Source organism: Podarcis gaigeae, assembly GCF_964106915.1.
Source record: "Podarcis gaigeae genome assembly, chromosome: Z".
In the NCBI taxonomy this organism is placed as follows: Eukaryota; Metazoa; Chordata; class Lepidosauria; order Squamata; family Lacertidae; genus Podarcis; species Podarcis gaigeae.
Window position 1 is genome coordinate 14666049 of NC_139691.1, and position 21523 is coordinate 14687571.

Sequence of the window (21523 nt, forward strand, 5' to 3'; positions counted from 1 at the left end):
CAATACCCAGCTTTGTCACCAGACAGGAGGGGGAGATCTCCCCCATCTGCCTGGCAGTGTGACTGGGCTTTGCACTTAAGGGAGAAGCCAGCCCCTGAGCAGGAGGAGGGCATTCAGAAAGGATTTCCCTCCCTGCTTGGCACGGAAGACTTACAGAGTATACCCCCCCCCCCATCTTGCGGGCAACAGCAGGGTGTTTCACCTCCAGTGCTGAAAAGCATCTTTCCCTCTTCTGTGCAAATATGATTCCTGGCCTCCACTGTCTATGGTTATCCTAGTTACAGTGCACACTAGGCCTCTGGGACCTCGCTGTTTTATATAGGTCTGTAACCCATAAGGGTTGTGTGCCCCCCCCCCCACTGCCCTGCACAGGACATACTTTTCTGTTGCCCACTGTCAAAAGTCCCTCCCATCTGAAAAATGCAGGTGTAAATCTATTTTGGAAGTTTGTTTCTTCACTGTGCATTTAGACACCTCTTAAGATAACATAACCAAATTTTGCAGGATGGTTTTCATCTATGCTTGGATAACCTTGGGCACCGTTTTGAATCGAGATGGCAGAGTGAACTTTTCAAAACTGTACTGGTGGCTTTTGGTTCCTTAGAATTCCTAAGCAGCCCCAGGTACAAACCTGCTAATGATAAAGAATAGTAAACTCAATCCTTGACCAACTTTCCCCAAACTGTTGCCTTCTAGCTGTTTTCAGTTTTCAGGTGTTTTGGCTATGCTGGCTGGGGCTGATTGAAAGTTGCTGTTCAAAACATCTGGAGGGCACCAGGCTAGGCAAGGCTGGTCTAGAACCTTCTCTAAGGAACAATAAGTAGTAAGTCCAACCCTTGGCTGTCCATTTCATGGCTGCTCTTGGATCCCCTTTTACAGCATGAATTGTGGCCTGGTGGGATTCCTTGCAACACAAGTCTGATAGGCCCAGCCTCTGAAAATCCCCATGCCTTTCAGAGTTGTGTAGAGAACAGGGGAATTTCTCAAATGTAACTTTTCCCATTTCTGACCAACAGGCCATACAAATTTTCTCTTCTCAACTTTGAAAGACCCTTTGTTCTTCTCCTGTTTGGAATCTGGACAGGAATGAGGAGCCTGTGGCTCTTGAGATGTTGTCAGACTCCAACTTCCATCAGCCCCAGCCAGCATAGGCAACAGTTAGGGAGGATGGGAGTTAGTCCAACAACATCTGGAAGGCTACAAGTTCCTCGCTCTTGCTCTAGCTGTTAAATCAGAACCATTTTGAGAGAGGCTTTGATTGGGGTACCAGTCACTTCTATGCATAGCCAAACGGCAGAATTCACCAACACAAGAGATGGCAATAGCCACCATGTTTTAATGGCTTATAAAGAGGGGGAGAGAAATTCAGGGAGGGCAAAACTACCAGTGCCTATGTACCAGTTCGATTTATCAGGGACTATATGCCTCAGAACAGTAGTTGCTGAGGATCACAACTGGGAGAGAGTGTGTTGCACTCCTGCTCTGCTTGTCAGCGTCCCGCATGCATCTGATTGGCTGCTGTAAGAAAGAGGATGCTGGTCTGGATAAGCCTTTGATCTGATCTAGCAGCCAGGCTCTTCCTACTAATCTTCCTTCTAGCCCTGTTGGACCAGAAGCTGAGAATCCACCCCACCCCTCCCTATTTATCCATTGTTTGTGTATTTGTCTTTCATCTCAAACGCAGCCCCTCCCAAGAGCAAAACGGGTCATGGCGCTGCCAAAAAGCACGGCAAGAAATCAGGTAATTTTCTGATGGCGCGCTGAGAATTGGCTAGTGCGCTTGGTTGAAAGTATTCACCTTAGTATCTAGCTCATCCGCTAGTAGGTTTTGTTTTGCTTTGTTTTGTGGCCTATAAATCTAGAGCTAATGAGCGTGCTCCCTCCCATGTGTTGAAAAATAGGTCTAAGCATGTGCTTCCCTTGAAATAATTGAGAGAGAAACTAAACAGAAATTCCCATTTCTTAGGGAGACTTTAAATTTACTGCTACACCCTGTGAGTGACAACTTTACTCAGGTTTAATCCTTTCCTCCTCGGCTGTGTCCTGATGGAAATCTCTTCCCGCAGCCACCCACTGCTACACTAAGCCTTGGGAGAAGGTGGGGGAAGAATCTCATTGATGTGCATAGCAGTTTCCATCATAGGATCATAGCTGGAGTGGAAATAACAATAATAATTAATAATAATAATTTATTATTTATACCCCGGCATCTGGCTGGGTTTCCCCAGCCACTCTGGGCGGCTTCCAACAAAATATTAAAATACAATAGCCCATCAAACATTAAAAGCTTCCCTAAACAGGGCTGCCTTCAGATGTCTTCTAAAAGTCTGGTGTTTTTTTCTTTGACATCTGGTGGGAGGGCATTCCACAGGGTGGGTGCCACTACCGAGAAGGCCCTCTGCCTGGTTCCTTGTAACTTGGCTTCTCACTGTGAGGGAACTACCAAAAGGCTCTCAGTGCTGGACCTCAGCATCTGGGCAGAACAATGGGGGTGGAGACGCTCCTTCAGGTATACAGGACCGAGGCCGTTTAGGGCTTTAAAGGTCAGCAGCAATACTTTGAATTGTGCTCAGAAACGTACTGGGAGCCAATGTAGGTCTTTCAAGACCGGTGTTATGTGGTCTCAGCAGCCGCTCCCAGTCACCAGTCTAGCTGCCACAAAGGAAAGGAAACCCCCCATGGGCTGCAGTCCTGAATAATAACAATAACAACAATCCTGGTATTGTTGCTAATGATGCTTTTCATTCCTACATAGTCTGAGTCTAGAAAGGTTCAAAGCAGCACAAAGTCTTTTCCAGCAGGAGTAGGTAGATGTATTTTAGTTTGTGTGGCAAACATTCACACAGCACCATCAGTGAGGGGGGGGGGGTGTCTACTTTTAAAGGAGTTTAAAGTAAACATGTTGACAGTTTCCACCCTCTTGGGTGGTTGCAGCAATAACAGCAAAAGATGTTTGTGCCGCCTTTCAGACTTAACAACTTTATTAGGGTGTAATTTTTCCTAGACTAGACTCTACAGCAGTGGTCCACTAGTCTCATTCAGTTGCTGTGTGCCTGTAAAAAATACAATTAAAAATCTTACAGCATCTAGCACAGCACCTTACCGTTGTTACAAGTGGCAGACAAACCATGAAGTGATCTGCCAAGACCTTCAGCAATTTTCAAAAGTGGTGCAAGGGAGGGAGAGGAAAGTTTGTGAACCACGGCTCTAGAGTGAAGATGAAGAAGCTGTGGCTCTCCAGATGTTCCAATTCAGCTCCCATCAGTCCCTGCAGTCAGCATGGTCAGTAATCAGAGATGGTGGGAGGAGGAGTCCAGCAACATTTAGAAGTCCACAGATTTTCCACTTTGTTTGAGAGTTTGCTGTATCAGATGACTGGAGCATTCCACACATGGGTGGGTGTGACGAAAAACAGTGAAGTCATAGGAAAATGAATTGCAAAACAACAACAATAACAACCAGTCCCTGACAACCACCTTGACACTTAGGTCTATGTAAAATAAGCACAGGAGCTTTTCATGAAACAGTTATGCTGTGAACCCAAACAACCTGGCATTGCTACATTAACTTACACCTTTAATAGGATTTTTTAAAACCACCTGTTTTGATTTAGGCCACCCACAGAGGATATAATTTAATGCTTGCTGTTCAGTGAGGACCATGGAAGCAACAGGAGGGTAATGAAAGGAGAGTTAGGCTTGCAAAGGAATGACTGCAAGTCTAATGCAGCCTATCAAGCCACCTTTTTAAAAGGATAAATTCATGGAGGAGACAGCTATCAAGGGTTTTAGGCAGGGTAGCTAAATGGAGCCTCTATGTTCCATGGCAGTATACCCACCCCCCTCTGAGCACCAAATTCTGGAGCAGACTGCATGCGACGGCTGTTGCCTCCATGCCCTGCTTGTGGGTTACCCAGAAGCATTTGATTAGCTACTCAGGGGAAGCAGAATGTTGGATTAGAGCAGGCTTCCTCAACCTCGGCCTTCCAGATGTTTTGAGACTACAGTTCCCATCATCCCTGACCACTGGTCCTGCTAGCTAGGGATCGTGGGAGTTGTAGGCCAAAAACATCTGGAGCCGAGTTTGAGGAAGCCTGGATTAGAGAGACCTTATTCTGATCTACTGGTGCTCTATGTCTTTATGATCTTCAGCCTATAGGACCTCATCTGCACTCTACAATTAAAGTATTGTACCACTTTAAACAGTTGTGACTTCCCACAAAGGATCTTTGGAAGTGTTAAGGGTGTGAGGATTGTAAAGAAGCTCCACTGTAGTTCATAAGGAAGCTGTTTTCCACTTGTACAAAAGGAGGTGGGGAAATCAGCCTGGCTTAGGGCCTGACCACTGTGTATGTATGGATGAGCCCCATGAAGGAGGTCTGTAAGGTGATGGCACTTTCAAAAGGCAGACTTCAGGAGAAGAGGATGGCAAAAATAGTCACAGTGTGGCAGGGGGTGAAATCTGCCTGTTACTGTGCTGAGACAGGATTGTGGTGGTGTGATTGTTGTAAGTTGGTCTGTGTCCTGCTAAACCTGCTTCTCTGTAGCATAGAAGGTGTCACCTGTATGGGTCAAATAGGGGGAGGCAAAAAAAAAAGTGGTGTCTTTTCATCTTCCCAAGAATCTCCCAAGGTTTCCAAACTGATCCGGCTCAAATCTGGCTCCATCCCACTGGCACCCGTTGAAACGTTTAAAGGTAAGTTGAGAAACTGGGAACTATTCGATGGTTGGCATTGAGTGTTGTCTGAAATTAATGGATCCAAGTTCATCCTGTTTGTTGATCTCATTGGGTCTACTCTGAGTAGGACAAGCATCGGATGCAGCCCAGGATGACTCTGAAAAGTTGCAAGTAAGTTGGAATTACACAGTGATGACCGGTCCTACTGTTAGGCAAATGGCAGCTGTTTCCCATGAGCCCCTGACCAGAGTTGTGTGTGCCCCACAAATTTGTCATGCAACTCCCCTCAACTAGCCTGCTGCCTTCAGGTGTGCCACTTGTTCCGGCATAGTCTTGGTGATATCCGTGGGGGCATCTCTGGGAGAAACAGCCTGGTTTCTTCAGGCTCTATTTTCCTTCCTTTGCTGTATAGTGTGGAGGGGGGAAAGCTCTGCCTCTTGAAACTCATTGGTGCTTTGCCTGTCCATCACTTGTCTGCTTCCTCTTCATGTCTGTGTGCCTTTGTCGTTCTCCGGCTTCTTTCACTCCATTCATTGCAGCCTTAATCTTGAACTAATGACTCCAGCCAAAAGTCTCAACCGAAGGATGCATGCCTACCTTGTGTGTCTAGAATGTCATCATCTGCTCTCCCTCTGAAGGGATGGACGTGCACAGAATGAGCTATCCTTGCTAAACTGTGAGAGGGGATTGTGACCTCAGCTACTTTGCCTGGGCATGATCCTTCCAGCCCTGCCCTGCTTACTTTACAATCTTAAAATAAGCAAGGTCAAGATGTCAGGCCCTCAAGATATTGCTGGACTCCCAACTCCCATCATCCTTAGCCTTTGGCCATACTGGCTAGAACTGATGCTCATTGGGAGGCTAGTGAGATTTGGAGATCCACAGATGTTCCCCATTCCTGATGCAAAAGATCATAATAACCCAGTGTGGAGCCAAGAGCTTCTGCGATGAGGTTTGCCTCCAGATAGGTTCCTGGGGCCCTGCAGAAACTTACATTTGCTCTGGTATAACTACTGCTATTAGTAAGGGGGACTGTTTTCTTCCCAGGAGATAATTTGCAAAAGATGCTGTGAACAGATCCAGAGACTTAAAGACTGAAATATTCTAGCTATGAAGGCCTTCTGGTTCTCCTAGATCAGGGATGACAAATCTGGTGCCCTCCAGATGTTGTTGGACTCCCAACTCCTACCAACCTCAGCCAACATAACCAGTAGTCAGGGACAATTGGAGTCCAACACCCATCCCTGATCTAGGATACCAAAGAAGGACATTCTATCATCCTAGGAATAGCCCCAAAGAGTGAAGAACTGGACCCCAGAATGGACCCCTAAACAGTGGCGGCTGAGCAATCAACCCAGCTGGTTGCATTCCCCTTTTCATGCGGCTAAAGCATTCTTTGCATGCAGTTCCTCTCCCTGCAAAGTGCCTTTTATTGCAACAGCCCCTGACATTGTATACTATGCCAGCGATAGGTGGAAATGCAAGCCCTGAGAGAAGCTTGATTTCCCACCCACCTATTTTCCTGCTCCTTTTGCTTCCACAGATTGTGAATGTTACGGTCACTCTAATCGCTGCAGCTTCATTGACTTCCTGAACCTAGTGACCTGCATCAGCTGCAAACACAACACTAGGGGGCAGCACTGCCAGCACTGCCGGCTGGGCTACTATCGCAATAGCTCCGCAGAGCTGGATGATGAGAATGTATGTGTGGGTGAGTAGTGCTCAGTTTTGCTCAAAAGCCATGAAGCCTCCTTGTTGGTGTTGGTGTTACAGGTAGAGACACTTCCTATTGTTTATCTCAGTGGCTATCCAAAGATGAGGGGACCTGTGGCCTTCTAAATGTTGCTTAAATACAAGGTCCCATCCCTGGCAGGGTCCTCCAGATGTTGGTGGACTCCGAACTGTCATCAGCCAGCATGGAAAACAGGGATGATGGTTGGGTAGTCTAGCCAAACATTTGGAAGGTCTGGGGTTTCCCATTCCTAGTTTAAAACTAGCTGGGATAGTTCAGTCCATAAAGCATGAGACTCAATCTCAGGGTCGTGGGTTTGAGCCCCATGTTGGGCAAAAGATTCTTTCATTGCAGGGGGTTGGACTAGGTGAGCCCCATGGTTCCTTCTCACTCTACAGTTCTATAATTAAAAGGTAAAGGTACCCCTGCCCGTACAGGCCAGTCTTGACAGACTCTAGGGTTGTGCGCTCATCTCACTCTAGAGGCCGGGAGCCAGCGCTGTCTGCAGACACTTCCAGGTCACATGGCCAGTGTGACAAGCTGCATCTGGCGAGCCAGCGCACCACACGGAACGCCGTTTACCTTCCTGCTAGTAAGCGGTCCCTATTTATCTACTTGCACCCGGGGGTGCTTTCGAACTGCTAGGTTGGCAGGCGCTGGGACCGAACGACGGGAGCGCACCCTGCCGCGGGGATTCGAACCGCCAACCTTTCGATCGGCAAATCCTAGGTGCTGAGGCTTTTACCCACAGCGCCACCCACGTCTCATTGTTCTATGATTGTAATTGCCCTAAAGCAGGAGTAGATCACCTGTTGCCCTCTAGGTATTTCAGGACTCCAATTCTCATCAACCTCAGCCACCTTAGGCTCTGGTCAGAAATGATGGGAATTGTTGCCCAGCAACATCCATAGACCCATAGGTTCCTGATCCTGGCTTTAAGCAGTGATGGCCTGCCTAACCAATTGAGTGAGTTTATGCGTGTGTGCTGCCTCCCCCTCAACTTACTATTGTTATTACCCTTTTCTGCCCATGGATCTTGTTAAGTGGCTTCCATGATTAAAAACAAATCAAACATTGATACTTAAAGAACAACTCCTGCTATAAAAATGAAACAGCTTCATGACAGCTGCAGATGAAAACCAGCCAATCTTTGGCAATGGTCAAGCTCAAAATCCCTAGCTTTTGCCTAAATGTTGACATCTCAATAAGAAATGCCTCTGCAATGGAGTTGTTTTCAGGTGTTTTAATTGTTCCATCGTTTATGTGTTTGCTGCCCTGGGCTACTTTGGGAGAAAGGCTGAAATACAATTTCAGGAAATAATAGTAATTATTAATACTACCAAAAATCATCATCATAGCTGTGACTTCACAAAAACCTAGTCATTTTGAGTGCTCATTCCTCCCCATTGTCCTGGGAATCAGGAATTATTATTTTTAATCATTTTTCTTTAATAAACCATATACACTTCTTCTTCTTCTTCCACACCTCAGTGGTTTACAAAATGAATCCAGCATAGGGTCACTTCTTCTCCCATTTTCTTTGCCCATAGCTGGAGGACTGACTTTCTTTAACTGGTAATACATAATACTTAACTTACTTCAGAATGTGATAAGCTATCCTTGTTGAATTTGAGGTTTCCCCTGCTCATTCTGCAGCAATGTGGACCTTTGGGGCAAAGCCCTACCCTGCCAGCCGCACTGCTGATATCCCCTCTTTATGTTGAGGGTCAGTTACTGCAATGCGCTCCACGTGGGGCTACCTTTGAAGGTAACTCGGAAACTACAACAAATCCAGTATGCAATAGCTAGACTGGTGACTGGAAGTGACTGCCAGGACCATATAACACCGGTCCTAAAGGATCTACACTGGCTTCCAGTACGTTTCTGAGCACAATTCCAAGTATTGGTGCTGATCTTTAAAGCCCTACATGGCTTCGGCCCAGTATACCTGAAGGAGCGTCTCCACCCCCATCGTTCAGCCACTGAGGTCCAACTCCGAAGGCCTTCTGGCAGTTCCCTCACTGCGAGAAGCAAAGCTACAGGGAACCAGGAAGAGGACCTTCTCAGGAGTTGTGCGCACCCTGTGGAATGCCCTCATGTCAAATGTCAAGGAGATAAATAACTCTACACGTTTTAGAAAACATCTGAAGGCAGCCCTGTATAGTGAAGTTTTTAACATTTGATGTTTTATTATGTTCATATATCTGTTGGAAGCCACCCAGAGTGTTCGGGGCAACCCAGTCAGATAGATGGGGTACAAATAATAACATTATTATTATAATTACCATATTTTTCACTCCATAAGATGCACTTTTTTCCTCCTAAAAAGTAAGGGGAAATGTCTGTGCGTCTTATGGAGCGAATGTGGTCGATAGTTGGCTCCCTTTCTGGCCCGGCCCCTTGCCCAGGCCTCCATTGTTGAATGTTCTGCAGACGGAGGCTATTTGTTTCCCCAGTGACATGTGACTGGCTGATTAGATTATCTGTCTGGAAACTAGAAACGGCTCCCTTTCCTTTCCTAAAGAAGCTGCAGAACTGTGAGTTGAACCCCATAAAAACAGGATTCCCCCCCCCTTTGCAAAGTAAGCTCAACAACTTTGAGCTGATCCTCAAAACAAGGGGCTTTTCCCCTTTGCAAAAGAAGCTGCACAACTGTGAGTGATCCCCAAAAAACAGGGCTTTCCCCCTTTCCTCCTCTAAAAACTAGGTGTGTCTTATGGTCAGGTGCATCTTATTGAGCGAAAAATAAAACATGGTATTTGGAAAGGGAATCAGACATTAAGCAGGAATTTCATGTGGTGCCTGAACAACCCCGATCTACGCTGACACAGCTTTTCTTTTTGTCCTGTTTTGTTCCTTCTGCACTGTTTTGGCTTTGACAGATTGTAACTGCAACCGTATAGGCTCAGTGGCCAACCGCTGCAACGAGACCGGCTACTGTGACTGCAAAGAAGGTGTCACTGGGCCGAAGTGTGATGACTGTCTGCCCGGCTACTACTGGAGACAAGGCTGCTTTCGTAAGCATCACTGTTCACCTGTAGCACAGGGGAAAGCTCTTCCCACTTGGGCAAAGAGCAAAAGGGGGCACAGAGCTCAATGACAGCAGGAGATGGCTGGGAACAAAGGAAGCTGCCTTGCAGCAAGTTAAGCCAATGCCCCCTCTATCTCATTATTGTCCGCACTAGGTGTGAGGAACTTTCAGCCCTCCAGGTGCGGATGAATTACAACTCCCATCAGCCCCAGCAACCATGGCCAATGTCCACAGATGATGATGGTGGGAGTTGCAATTCAGCAACATCTGGAGTGCCAAAGGGTTCCTGTACCTGGTCTACACGGACTGGCAGCAAGTCCCCAGGTTCTCATGTAGGTGCCTCTCTCAATGCTCCCTAGAAATGCTGGAGATTGTACCTGGGGCATTCTGCATGCAGGTCATCGGTTCTACTGATGAGCTATAGGTGCTCCTGATGAACATATGAAGCTGCCTTCTACTGAGTCAGACCATTCGTCCATTAGCTCAGTATTGTCTACACCAGTGGTTTTCAACCTTTTTGAGTAGGTGCCCTTGAGTAACCACATTCTTTCTGTGGCTCGCCTGGGGTTCCATCACAGGATGTGTGTAAGTGGGGAGTTCCCCCGTTCCGCACCCACCCCACCCTGTTCCGGTGCAGTTTTTGGCATACAGGTAAGTGGAAGTGCACGTGCTGACAGGAACACAAGCATTGCCACTGCTCTGTAGGGGGACCAAGCCTTTCACAAAATTAGTATTTGCATGGGGGTGCGGAGGGCAAAACAAGATACAGATCAGAAGCAGAAATCTTTTGTTATTGCAGGGAAGGGAAGGGAGAAACACACAGCGCAAGACACACATGCAGACATGGTCCTTTCCTGCAACATTCTTCTTGCCCTACAAAGCTGGGTGACTGTTAAACAAAAGAAGGGTTGCTGGGGGGGGTGGGGGAAGGTAGAGAAGAAGGGGAGATGTTGGGGGTGGAAGGAGAGAGAAACACAGAAGACACTCCACCACTTTCAGTAAGTTTTCCAAATATTACACATAAAATTCCAATACATATTATTTTTTTAAAAAAATTCTATTTCCCAACCCCTTTTTCCATGATGTTATTCTCACCCCCCCCCACTTTGCTGCACCCTATCTTTACTCTTTTTTATCATAATCATAACACAATAATCTCGATTTTTTTCCATTGCTCATTGTTCGAAACATGGTTGCAGGTTCTTCATATTTTAATATTTCTTCAAATAATCTGAAAAGGACTTCCATTCTTTTTTAAAAAAAGTCATGATTAAATTATCTTATTTTAGCTGTTAGCTTTGCTGATTCAAGTAAAGTCCATTACTTTACTTATTCATTCTTCTTTAGTGGGAACGTCTTTCTCTTTCCACTTCTGAGCATAGGCAGTGGTGTCCAAACTTTTTTCAAAGAGGGCCAGATATGATGAATTGAAGGGCTGTGAGGGCCGACCAAAGTTGTTATCGTTTTTTTAGGATTGAAGTTGTTGAGGTTTTTTAGGATTTTACCCCAGGAGATAAACTGACCAGATTAGACCCCTGAAACAGACTTTGGACATGCTTGGCATACTGTATCCTACCTGCTGTACATAAACAACTTAACCATCCTTTTTCAAATTTCTGTCCCTATAATTCCTGGCAGAAAAGATTCAGGTGTTTGTGGTATACTCACTTTAAACAATCTTTTTTATCTCATCATGTTTTTGTTTAGTCGTGCCCGACTCTTCATGACCCCATGGACCAGAACACACCAGGCACTCCTGTCTTCCACTGCCTCCCGCAGTTTGGTCAAACTCATGCTGATAGCTTCGAGAACACTGTCCAACCATCTCGTCCTCTGTGGTCCCTTTCTCCTTGTGCCCTCTATCTTTTCTCATCATATATTTCCCCAAATACCCTAGCTTTTTTACGTCCACCACATATGAAAAAAAGGACTGTCTGCTTGTTTATACCTCCAGCAGTTATTCTTATACATTTTAGATAATTTATCAAGTGTTAAATACCACCTATCATTTCGATATAATTCTCTTTTAAAGCATAGCAAGTGGTGAATTTCATGTCTACTTTCCACAACTTTTGGCTTTCTATATTATGTCCCAAATCTTTAGCCCATTTTATCATTACCAATTTCACCATTTCATCTTTCGTCTCCCATTCTAATAATACTTTATACATTTTTGAGATCAGTTCTTCTCTTCCTTCAAACACAATATTTTCGAAGTGATAGTAGGCAGCTTTGTCTAGTGCCCTTTGTTATAGTGCACTTTTCTGTTAGCACTCCATTTACTATTATACTTGAAAATTGTTCTGTATATATTGCTGCTTTTATTCCTCTCACAATTTTCTCCCCCAACCCAAAATATCCAATATTTTCCCCATGAAACTCCAATAAACTTTATCAAACACCTTCTCTGCATCTAGAAAATCATTGCTAATTGCTTATCTCTTCTCTTTTCAAAATATTCTATAGCATTTAATACAATTCTAACATTGTCTTTTATTTGTCTTGTCAAGAGAAATCCAGCTTGATCTTCATGAATCCAGTCCTTTAAAACTAATTTAAGTCTTCTAGCTGATATTACTGCAAACAATTCATAATCACAATTGAGAAAGGAAATAGGTCTATAGTTCTGGGTTGGATCTTCATCTTGCTTTGCTAGCAACGTAATATTAGCGTGTTTTCAGGAGTCAGGCATTTTCCCTTGCATCGTAATATTGTTCATAACCATTTGTAAAGGTTGGGCTAAACAGCCTCAAAACCTTTATAATAACAAGCAGTTAGGATGTCTGGCTGTGGCACTCTATTAGTCTTTGGATCATTTATTGCTTGTTTCCTTTCCATTGCTGAAATAGGTAGATTCAATACATCCCTTTGTTCTTTTGTCAAGGCTGGCAACTTCCTTTCTTTCAAATATCTGCCCATTGCATCTAGGTCCTCTTTACCACCTTGATATAACATTGAGTGATATTTTAAAACCATCTTTATTAGTTTTTCATTATATGTTATTCCTCCATCTATAGACAGTTTATCACATTCAATTTCCTCTCTTTTTTTTCAAATGCCAGGCCAGCAGCCTTCCTGGCTTGTTAGCAAATTCAAACTGCGTCTGCTTCAAACATTTCAGCTTTTGTTTCATCTCTTGGTTTACTAACACTGATAGCTGGGTTTATAACAGTCTTATCATTTGTACCAGTTTATTATCACTAGGTTTATCAACTAAATACTTTTCACAATTTGCTATTTCTTGTAATATGCCTTACATCTTTTTTATTTTTGCATTTTCAGTTTTACAAACAAGAACACAAAAAAGCAAAATACAAGCATCATATTCCCTTTGACTTCCCTCCCCCTTTTTTGTGGATACTTATGTTATAATTTTCATTCTGCATCTCCTCACTAACTTCAATTATTGTAAGTCCTTGGCCCATCCATGATTCAAATTTTTACTACGAGTTTTCTGGCAAACCTACTAATGAATGTAATTGTTTACAGTAGTTTTTCAAATACATTATAAACTTTCCCCATTCTTGTTAAATTTTTATTCTTCCGGGCTCCTGATTCTTCTTGTAAAGGTAAAGGTAAAGGGACCTCTGACCATTAAGTCCAGTCGTGGCCGACTCTGGGGTTGCGGTGCTCATCTCGCTTTACTGGCTGAGGGAGCCGGCGTACAGCTTCCGGGTCATGTGGCCAGCAGGACTAAGCTGCTTCTGGCAAACCAGAGCAGCACACTTCTTGTAAGTTTTACCAATTCAGCATAGTTCATTGATTTTATCTGCCACTCTTCTTTGGTTGGAACTGTATCTTCTTTCCATCTCCGGGCTAACAAAATTCGGGCAGCTATGGTCGCATACATGAACAATTTCTTCTGGTCCTTCTGAATCTCCGCACCTAGAATTCCTAAAGGAAGATGTCTTACGTATTTTGATCTTGCACCTTTTTAGATAAGCACTTTGCTATATAAAGAAGCCTCTGACGACCACATTCCCAACATCCCATACTGTATTTAAATCTGTACTTCTCCCAAAATTTAACTCAAAGATGTCATTCATACATGTAAATCCCTTTTGCTTTATCTCAGTCTTTCTTAACAAGCTGTCACCCTTCTAAAAGCAGTATTTCGTTGGCCTTTGATAATAGCAAATACCAAATTATGGTCTTGGTTGTATTTCAGTTTTCTTAAAACCAGATACTATGGGTTTTGACGCCCATAGCATGTCTATTTTTTGGAGGCTCTACTTGCTGCCTGAATGATGTGTGAAGTCTTTAACCAATGGGAATTTAAATCTCCATACATATTGCAGATCCATATTTTGGGCCATCTCAAAAAACACCTTTGGTAACTTACCCTCTGAAACCACATTGGGTGTAGTTGCTCTGTCCATATCCCCTGAAACCATATGACATTTCCATCGTATTTTTACAAAATTCTTTTTTCTCATTTGGTGCATAAAGTTCCACCAACAGGATTTTACGTCCCACTATTGTAATTTCCACACTTATTATTCTCCCTTCTTCATCTTTAAAAACTTGTTTTGGTTCCAATTTTGGATTCACATATTCACATATAACGCATATCTTTTTTGCTTTATCTGATGCAATAAATTCTCTCTCTCTCTCTTTCTCTCTCTCTCACACACATATATAATTTTCTCATTTTACATACATTTTAACGAAAAAAATACAGATGTATACAAAAACAATCTACATTTCCTATAGCTTCCTCCCCTCCTTTCTGTGGTTACAAGGAAGCCCTGTTTAGGGAAGTTTTTAATGCTTGAAGTTTTATTCTGTTTAATATCCTGTTGGAAGCCGCCCAGAGTAGCTGGGGAAACCCAGCCAGATGGACGGGGTATTATTATTATTATTATTATTATTATTATTATTATTATTATTAATCTTTCATCTCAATGTAATAGATTCTTGACCTATTTTTTATTTTTCTAGGAGTCCTTTTGATATGTTCTCTTGGAGACAAATTATGTTCATTTTTTGTTTTAAAAATACATGAGCAATCATGTCTTTTAATGTTGAGTCCATTTACATTCCATGATACTAATTTATAAGCCATTATTTTTGAACTTTTAAAGTCCTTTTCTCACAGAATTGTGTGGTTCCTTTGTATCTTGCTGTTCTTCCTCCAACTTCTCCAGTTGTTCTACTTCTGTTTCCAACTGTTTCTTCCAGGAATCTTGCGGTTTTTGCAAATCTGCACATCTTTCTCTCTTAGCTTTGTAAGTAAAACTCAGTCCCTCTGGGTATTCCTATCTAACGGTACCTTCTGTTTCTTCAATGCCTCAACCAAAAATCTGTGTTCCTTTCTTTTGTTTAGGATCCTTGATGGGATTTCCTTAAGAATTCTAATCCTCTGAACACCTATTTTTAGATGGTTTTGAAAATGAGTTTGTAGAATTTTATATCTCAATGCTCTTGAAATAAATTGCACCAAACAGTCCCGTGGGAGTTTCTTAGCTCTCACATATGATTATTTAATTCTATAATCTCTGTCTATAAAATTCTCCATCATCTCTGGTGGTAGTTGTAAAAAAAGACGCAAATTCCTTTCCTTTCCTTAAAATCTTCTTCCCGAAGCTCCAGGAAACCTCTAAATCTTAAAAAAAAGAGATTCTTCTTGATACTTCTCCAAGACAGCAATCTTGTCCTCTAAGGTTTCTTTCTCAGCCTGGAGAGCTGACACCTGACTTTGAACGTCTCCTCTGCATCTTTTTGTATCTTGGCTCTCTTCAGAAAGCTTTTTAAACTGACCCCTCCAACGATGTTGTCCTTTTAGCCAAGTCTCTTAATGTCACTGGCACAATCTTTAATGTTCTTTGATAACTCAGTCAAAGTATTTTGTTCTAGAGGTAAATTAACTCCCATCAAAATCTCACTGGAATTGCCTTTTCTGTCATTGGCCTTCACCATTTTCGACCTTGAATCTATCACATCCCTGTTTTACCACCAGATGGTAGTATACCCTCAAAAAATATTTATTGCTTTCCACACTGATCTTCTCTTGTCATGCATGACCTTATTTCGCCACAAGACGGTAGTATTACATATATTTTCTAAGAATATATGTCTGTTTACATTCCACAGTGCTCTTTTCCCATGATCCGAATCCCCAAATCTTTGGAACACAACAAAGGATCCCTGTGAACTCACTGCACCAAACTCAAGTAATTATTGTAACCAACAGAGTCCTTTCACTACAATTATTAATTGAAAAGAATCACAGTAGAAACAGTTCTTTATATAATTATTAGTTTATGTCCTTCTAACCACTCCTTTCTTCAGCAACCCAGTGTACATTCTAACCACTCCTTTCTTCAGCAACCCAGTGTACATTCTGTTTTAATAATCTTAAATCAGCATACATTCTGTTTTAATAATCAAGCTCCTTTCAGTATAATTGTGAGGAATTGGGGTAAAGAAGGTCTTACCAAATGTTCGTAGAGAAAATCTCCCTGCATCATTTGCCACCCCCCGTTACTCACCGCAACAAGATGTTACTTTACTTAAAGTTCTTTAGACCAAGGACACAGATTTGTTTTGCAGCTTGTTGTTCACCATTTTCAATGGGCTGGGGCCTTCAGCTCATCTTTGTAGTTTTACAGTCCAAATTAATTAGGATAGAAGAGAAAAGAGCCACTTCATGAACAGCCTGGCACGGCTATTCCTGAGGAATCATCAATGGAGTACCTGAATGGCCCCCTGTACCCATCTCAGACAGTGTCCTCCAGCATCGCTCACAATGGGGAGATCCTCTTTTCGTGCTGTGGGCACCCTACACCCCCTGATAACTCCTGGAGGGAACAAGGATGTGGTGTGGTCACTGCCATTTTAAAATCCCTCACAGTCCCATCCCCCCAGCAGAAGAGTTGGGTGGCGCACCTGCTAGCTGCCCTGGAAGTCCATTCTGGTTTCTCTTCTTTCCATATTGCTGCATTGCAAATTTAAGCATGGGACCTAGGTGTAAGAAAATCTGGAAGCAGAAAGAATAAAATAGCAGGCAACATTAGGCCAAAACAGACATCAGTTGGCCATAATTACTGGCAGTCATTAGGAAAATGCCATCAGTGTTGACACCTGCTTTGATTTCACAGTTTTCCCCTTATTTTTAATCCTTTTTTTCATTTATTGCAAGATCTTTTGTTGGGCAGCGTGCAAGTAATGGCCGCAAATAAATTGGAGCCAGGTTGGGGAGACTTTTATTTCTGTCCTGAGACAACCCTGGAGAGGACCAAACTTTGTGGCTTTTGGGTAGCTGCTAATATTACCCAAGTAAAGGCTCTGGAGTGAATTAAATGTGTTACAGATGCCTCCATCTCTGTCTAAATATGTGGCTTTGCAATCAAGCAAAGAGCTGTGGTTGCCCCATTTTGAAGAGCTACGAAAACTGAAGGAAAGGAATAATGATCAATCCTACCAGAGGGGCTGGGGCAACTTCAGGGTTTCAAATCCTCCATGCTGGGTATGAATTTCACTGGGTGTGACCTTGGGGGCCAGTCACTGCTTTTCAGACTGGCGTACCTTCCAGAAGGGGGAGGTGGGGGGAAAGAACCACGTACACTACCTTGAGCTCCCTGTAAAACAGATGGGTATCATTGTGGTAACACACACACACACACACACACACACACACACACACACACACACACTGTTGGGACTTACTTGCAGGTAGTAGGGATGAAAACTGCAATTCTTCCAGAACAGGGAATAAAGAACCCTTTCCACAAATGGCACCCTTCTCTCATCCACCTCCAACACACACACACACACACACACACACACACACACACACACGACTTTAGCCATCTAGGTTCCTGCACGTACTGTTGGTATTTACTTGTAAGTAGAAGGCAAGCACCAGAGCAGTAAATAAGGCAAACTTCCCACTTTGCATAGGCTGCTCCATAACTGGATTCCTCCTGGCTGGAGCAGGAGCAAGAGTCAGGCCGGGCTGGGGAGAGAGACAGAGAGATAGATTGAGAGAGAGAGATTGCAGATATGCAGGAAGGACGGCTGATGTGAAAGGGAGAGAGAGAGAGAGAGGGAGAGAGAGGAGGAGGGCCCTCCTGCGGCACCCCTGACCAAACATCAAGTCACTCAAGAGCGCCAAGGCACACAGGTTGAAAACCTCTGGTCTACACGGACTGACAGTAAGACTCCAGGTTTCCACCCCTGGACCCCTGGACTTGACCCATCCGCATGCAACATAGGTGTACTGAGCTCTGGCCCTTAAGGAGTAGAATGATAAGAAGCTGCCTTATACTGTGTCAGGCCACTGTTCCAAATAGTCCAGTATCCTCTACATTGCCTGGCTGCAGCTCCCCGGGGTTTCAGACAGAGTTTCTCTTCTAGCCCTACCTGGAGATGCTGGGATCTTCCACATGCCAAGTGGATGTGCAGAAGTTCCCACCATCAATTCCTAGCAGCTCCAATTAACAATTCTGGTTAGCAGATGTGGGAAGGATGTGAGACATTGGGGAGCTGCTGCCACAGTAGGAGAGATGGTCCAGTTAACAGACACACAAGGCAGCAGAACAGGCAAGACAGGCAGGAGCTACAGCAAGGGTGGCAAGCCCTCCTAATGTTGCTAGACTTCCAACTCCTATCTGCCCCTGCTAGCACAACCAGCGCTGAGGGTGATGAAAGTTGGAGTCCAATTGCAGCTATGAGAGTGAATCATAGCTCAGAGATAGAGCGCGTGCTTTGCACGTGGAACAGGCAGAAGAAAACTCACGAGCCCCAGCAGTATAGTCAGGGAACAGGGAGAGCCTTCCAGGGGGTCCTGCATTTCACTTTAAATTGCTGGGGACCTTCCTGTTCCTTCTGCTAAGTGAGGCCCTGACCTTTCGCCCCCAAAGTTTTGCCCTGGCGCCACCATTCTCTTGCCTCCAAATCAGACTGGAAAAGGCACTAGACCAGGAATGATGGGTGAGAGTGTCAGACTAGGACTTTGGAGACCAGGGCACAAATCCCTACTCAACTATGAAGCTCAAAATGACCCACTGTCTCTCTGCCTAACCTTCCTCCCAGTGTTGTGATGAGGATAGAATACAGCAGGAGAAGAACCATGTACAGCACCTTAAGAACCTTGGAGGAGAGGGGGAATATGAATGTATTAACAGTGGTGGTGGTGATCATGACAGTGAGACCCCTGCCCCAGTCCCAGGAAGGAGCTAGCAGGCATTAAGAGTTGCATAACAAGTTAACCATCCCTGACCAAGATAACCAACTTCATCCAGAGTTGTGGTTTGTGTAGGGCTTCAAGAAAGTGGGGAGGAGCCAAGGGGGTTCCCCCACACAAACAGAGTTCAGCCGCTCTCCCTGCCTCTCTTTCCACAGCTAATGTGTGCGACGAGGAGCTGTTGATTTGCCAGAATGGGGGCACTTGTTATGACAACCAGCGCTGTCTCTGCCCACCCAACTTCAGGGGTGTCCTCTGTGAGCAATCCAAATGTGAGGGAGAAAACAAGGAATGTGACTCTGCCTCAAGCACGTACCTCAACCTCTCGGCCTTCCTCATCAGCGTGCTGGGCCTGCAGCTGCAACACTTTTTGGACCTTTGAAGCCCAGGAAACCAGGGGGAGGGGGGGAAATGCCTCATGGAAGGACAAGAGGGGAAGGAGGGAGGGTCTCACAAGTTAAGGGAGCAGGGGGTTGTCTCTCTCTCTCTCTCTCCCCACCACCAGCCTCTCTTTCCTCCATCCAACAGGGAAGTGGGGAGAGAAGCAGAAGGTATTCAAGGGACTGTATTCTCCCCCTTCTGCCCAAGTAGCTGAGGACCCTGGCTGGAGGCAGCTGCAACTTTTCAGAGGCAGAACTGACTCTTATCATTGGGAAGAAACAAGGTGCCACGACTTTGGGGTGGTGGCAGTGGCGCTGGCAAAAGGCTTGCCTCGCTTCCTCTTTCTGTTCAAGGGTGACCTTGCGACCCCCGTTCCACTTTGCACAAGAGGAATCTGCCAAACGAAAACGAAACCATGCCACAAACCTCTGGCGCTTAGTTGCTTGGCTATTTCTCCTTTGTCCCTTTTCCTTTCCTCCTTACTCTTAATTGTTTTGGAAGTAGCCCTCCTAACAAGAGACTGGCAGCTATAGAAAGTCCAGGCTGCGGGGCAGGGAACCTGCAAGATTATACCCACCTTGCATCATCAGCCTGCTCCAGCCCAGGCCTAGAATTATATTGTTGCCTACAAATCAAGTTGCTGAATTTATTAAGTTTTTGTACTTTTTTCAGTTTTTATTCCGTTGGTTGTGAGTCTTCGATTCCCCCCTCCCCCTTTTCTTGCACTCAAGACCAGAACTGAACAAGGCCTCTGTATCGCGACAAAAAGTGTAATGTGTGTTATCCAGGCTTCACCGTATAGTTTACGGTTCTCAAATACTTTTTATTTTGGTAGAGAATTATTTTTGTTTGGATTATAAATGTTCTAAAGAGAGAGAGAAGAAGAAGAAAAAGAAAAAGATGAACCACCACAGCCTCTAGAGACACATCTTACCATAAGTGTTATGGTGTAATAATCCTACTACAGTAAAGCAACCTAATAACTGCTGCCCGGTCTCAGTTTTTTCCCACCTTCCCACACACTCTGTTAATTTACTGATAAGAGCCTTACCAAAAAAAAGCAAAGAAGCAGAAGCAGATAAAAGTCTCGTTGCATTTTCATGACACCAAAGACTTACGCACAACTGCTGGCGGGCTGTTGGGAATGAACACACAGGTTTCTTTTCAAGACTCATATAGCAGAATGCATTTCTGCAATTTCCCCCTAATTATTTTTACGCTGGTAGCCCAAGGACTGCTAATACACACAGCATCAAAAGCAAATCTGGTCCTACTTGTATTCCTATGGTAGGGGAGGGGAAGATGAGCAACAAAACACTGGGAAGAGTGTTCTTGCTTAAGAGTAGCCTCCAGTGCTGTGGGCTACACCCAAGGGCATTGTAGTCCGGCACCATATTGGCTGCTTTCTATGTATGGGATCAAGCACACCAGTTAACCCATCATTCTGGATTTTATTCTCCCTTTCCAACTGATTCAGCATTGCGTCTCAGTTCATGTCAGGAGACTTGACCCCTTAAAATTTTTGGAAGTTTTTTTTGGGGGGGCTATAATAATAATAAATAATAATAAATGTTTATTTATATCCACCCTCCCCAGCTGAAGCGGGGCTCAGGGTGGCTAACAACAATAAAATAATACCACATTCTAAAATCATTTCAATATAAAATTAATTCAAATCAAATTGATGGCAACCATTTGGCTAGAGTCCTGTGAAGATTGCCAAAGGAGGGAGTCAGGCTGTGCCCTGGCCAAAGGCCTGGCGGAACAGCTCTGTCTTGCAGGCCCTGCAGAAAGATGTCAAGTCCCACAGGGCCCTAGTCTCTTGTGACAGAGTGTTCCACCAGGTCGGAGCCACAGCCGAAAAAGCCCTGGCTCTGGTTGAGGCCAGCCTAACCTCTCTGTGGCCTGGGACCTCCAAGATGTTTTTGTTTGAAGACTGTAAGTTCCTCTGTGGGACATACCAGGAGGGTCTATGCCTGTGAACCTCAAGGACAAAGCTTTGTTAGACCTCATGGCTTGTCTGGAGGTGGGGAACCATGGCTTAGCTTGCAGCAGCAGCACATAACAAGCAAAGTGGCTGCAATCTCCTCTCTGGGAGTCCATGGTGAAGCTTAGCATTATGTGCAAAGTGGGTCAATGCTATGCTAGACCTATGCGCAATAACCTCTGGTTCAGACAGGGCTAGGAACTGTGGTTTGAGGCCACAACCGCCTGAAAGCAGCCTTAAAAGGCAAGTAAGAAAAAGGTGCCTTTCCAAGCAGCTGCTGAGGCTTTGTCAAATCACGTTTTAAACATTAGCATGAAAATGCACTTTGACGACTCCTTGCCCAAGGCCTTCAGAGTACAAGAGCCAAAGCTCACAGGAAAGGACAATTCATGCCATGGGCAGCTGGAAGGTACACCTGAACTTAGCAAACTGAAGGCTCGCATCACACACTTTCTCTCTCACACACCAACGTTTGCATTAGCAGTAACAAAGGGGTATGGAAGGAAGAAGGTTGTGCAGAACATCTGC

General features: G+C 44.4%; 1 protein-coding gene across 10 annotated transcripts in view; it reads left to right on the forward strand.

Annotated features, from left to right (window-relative positions):
* Positions 1 to 19996, forward strand: part of NTNG2 (netrin G2) — a 124459-nt gene extending 104463 nt beyond the window's left edge. For 5 of the 10 annotated variants that reach the window (XM_083721396.1, XM_083721400.1, XM_083721399.1 and 2 more), the window contains 5 exons: positions 1685 to 1741; positions 4621 to 4695; positions 6221 to 6388; positions 9292 to 9426; positions 18786 to 19996. In XM_083721396.1, coding sequence (XP_083577522.1) covers positions 1685 to 1741; positions 4621 to 4695; positions 6221 to 6388; positions 9292 to 9426; positions 18786 to 19009 — 659 coding nt within the window. In that variant the 3' untranslated portion in view covers positions 19010 to 19996. The remainder of the gene's footprint in view (positions 1 to 1684; positions 1742 to 4620; positions 4696 to 6220; positions 6389 to 9291; positions 9427 to 18785) is intronic. The other 5 variants (XM_083721402.1, XM_083721405.1, XM_083721397.1 and 2 more) reach the window with 2 other exon arrangements.
* The last annotated feature ends 1527 nt before the right edge of the window (positions 19997 to 21523 follow it).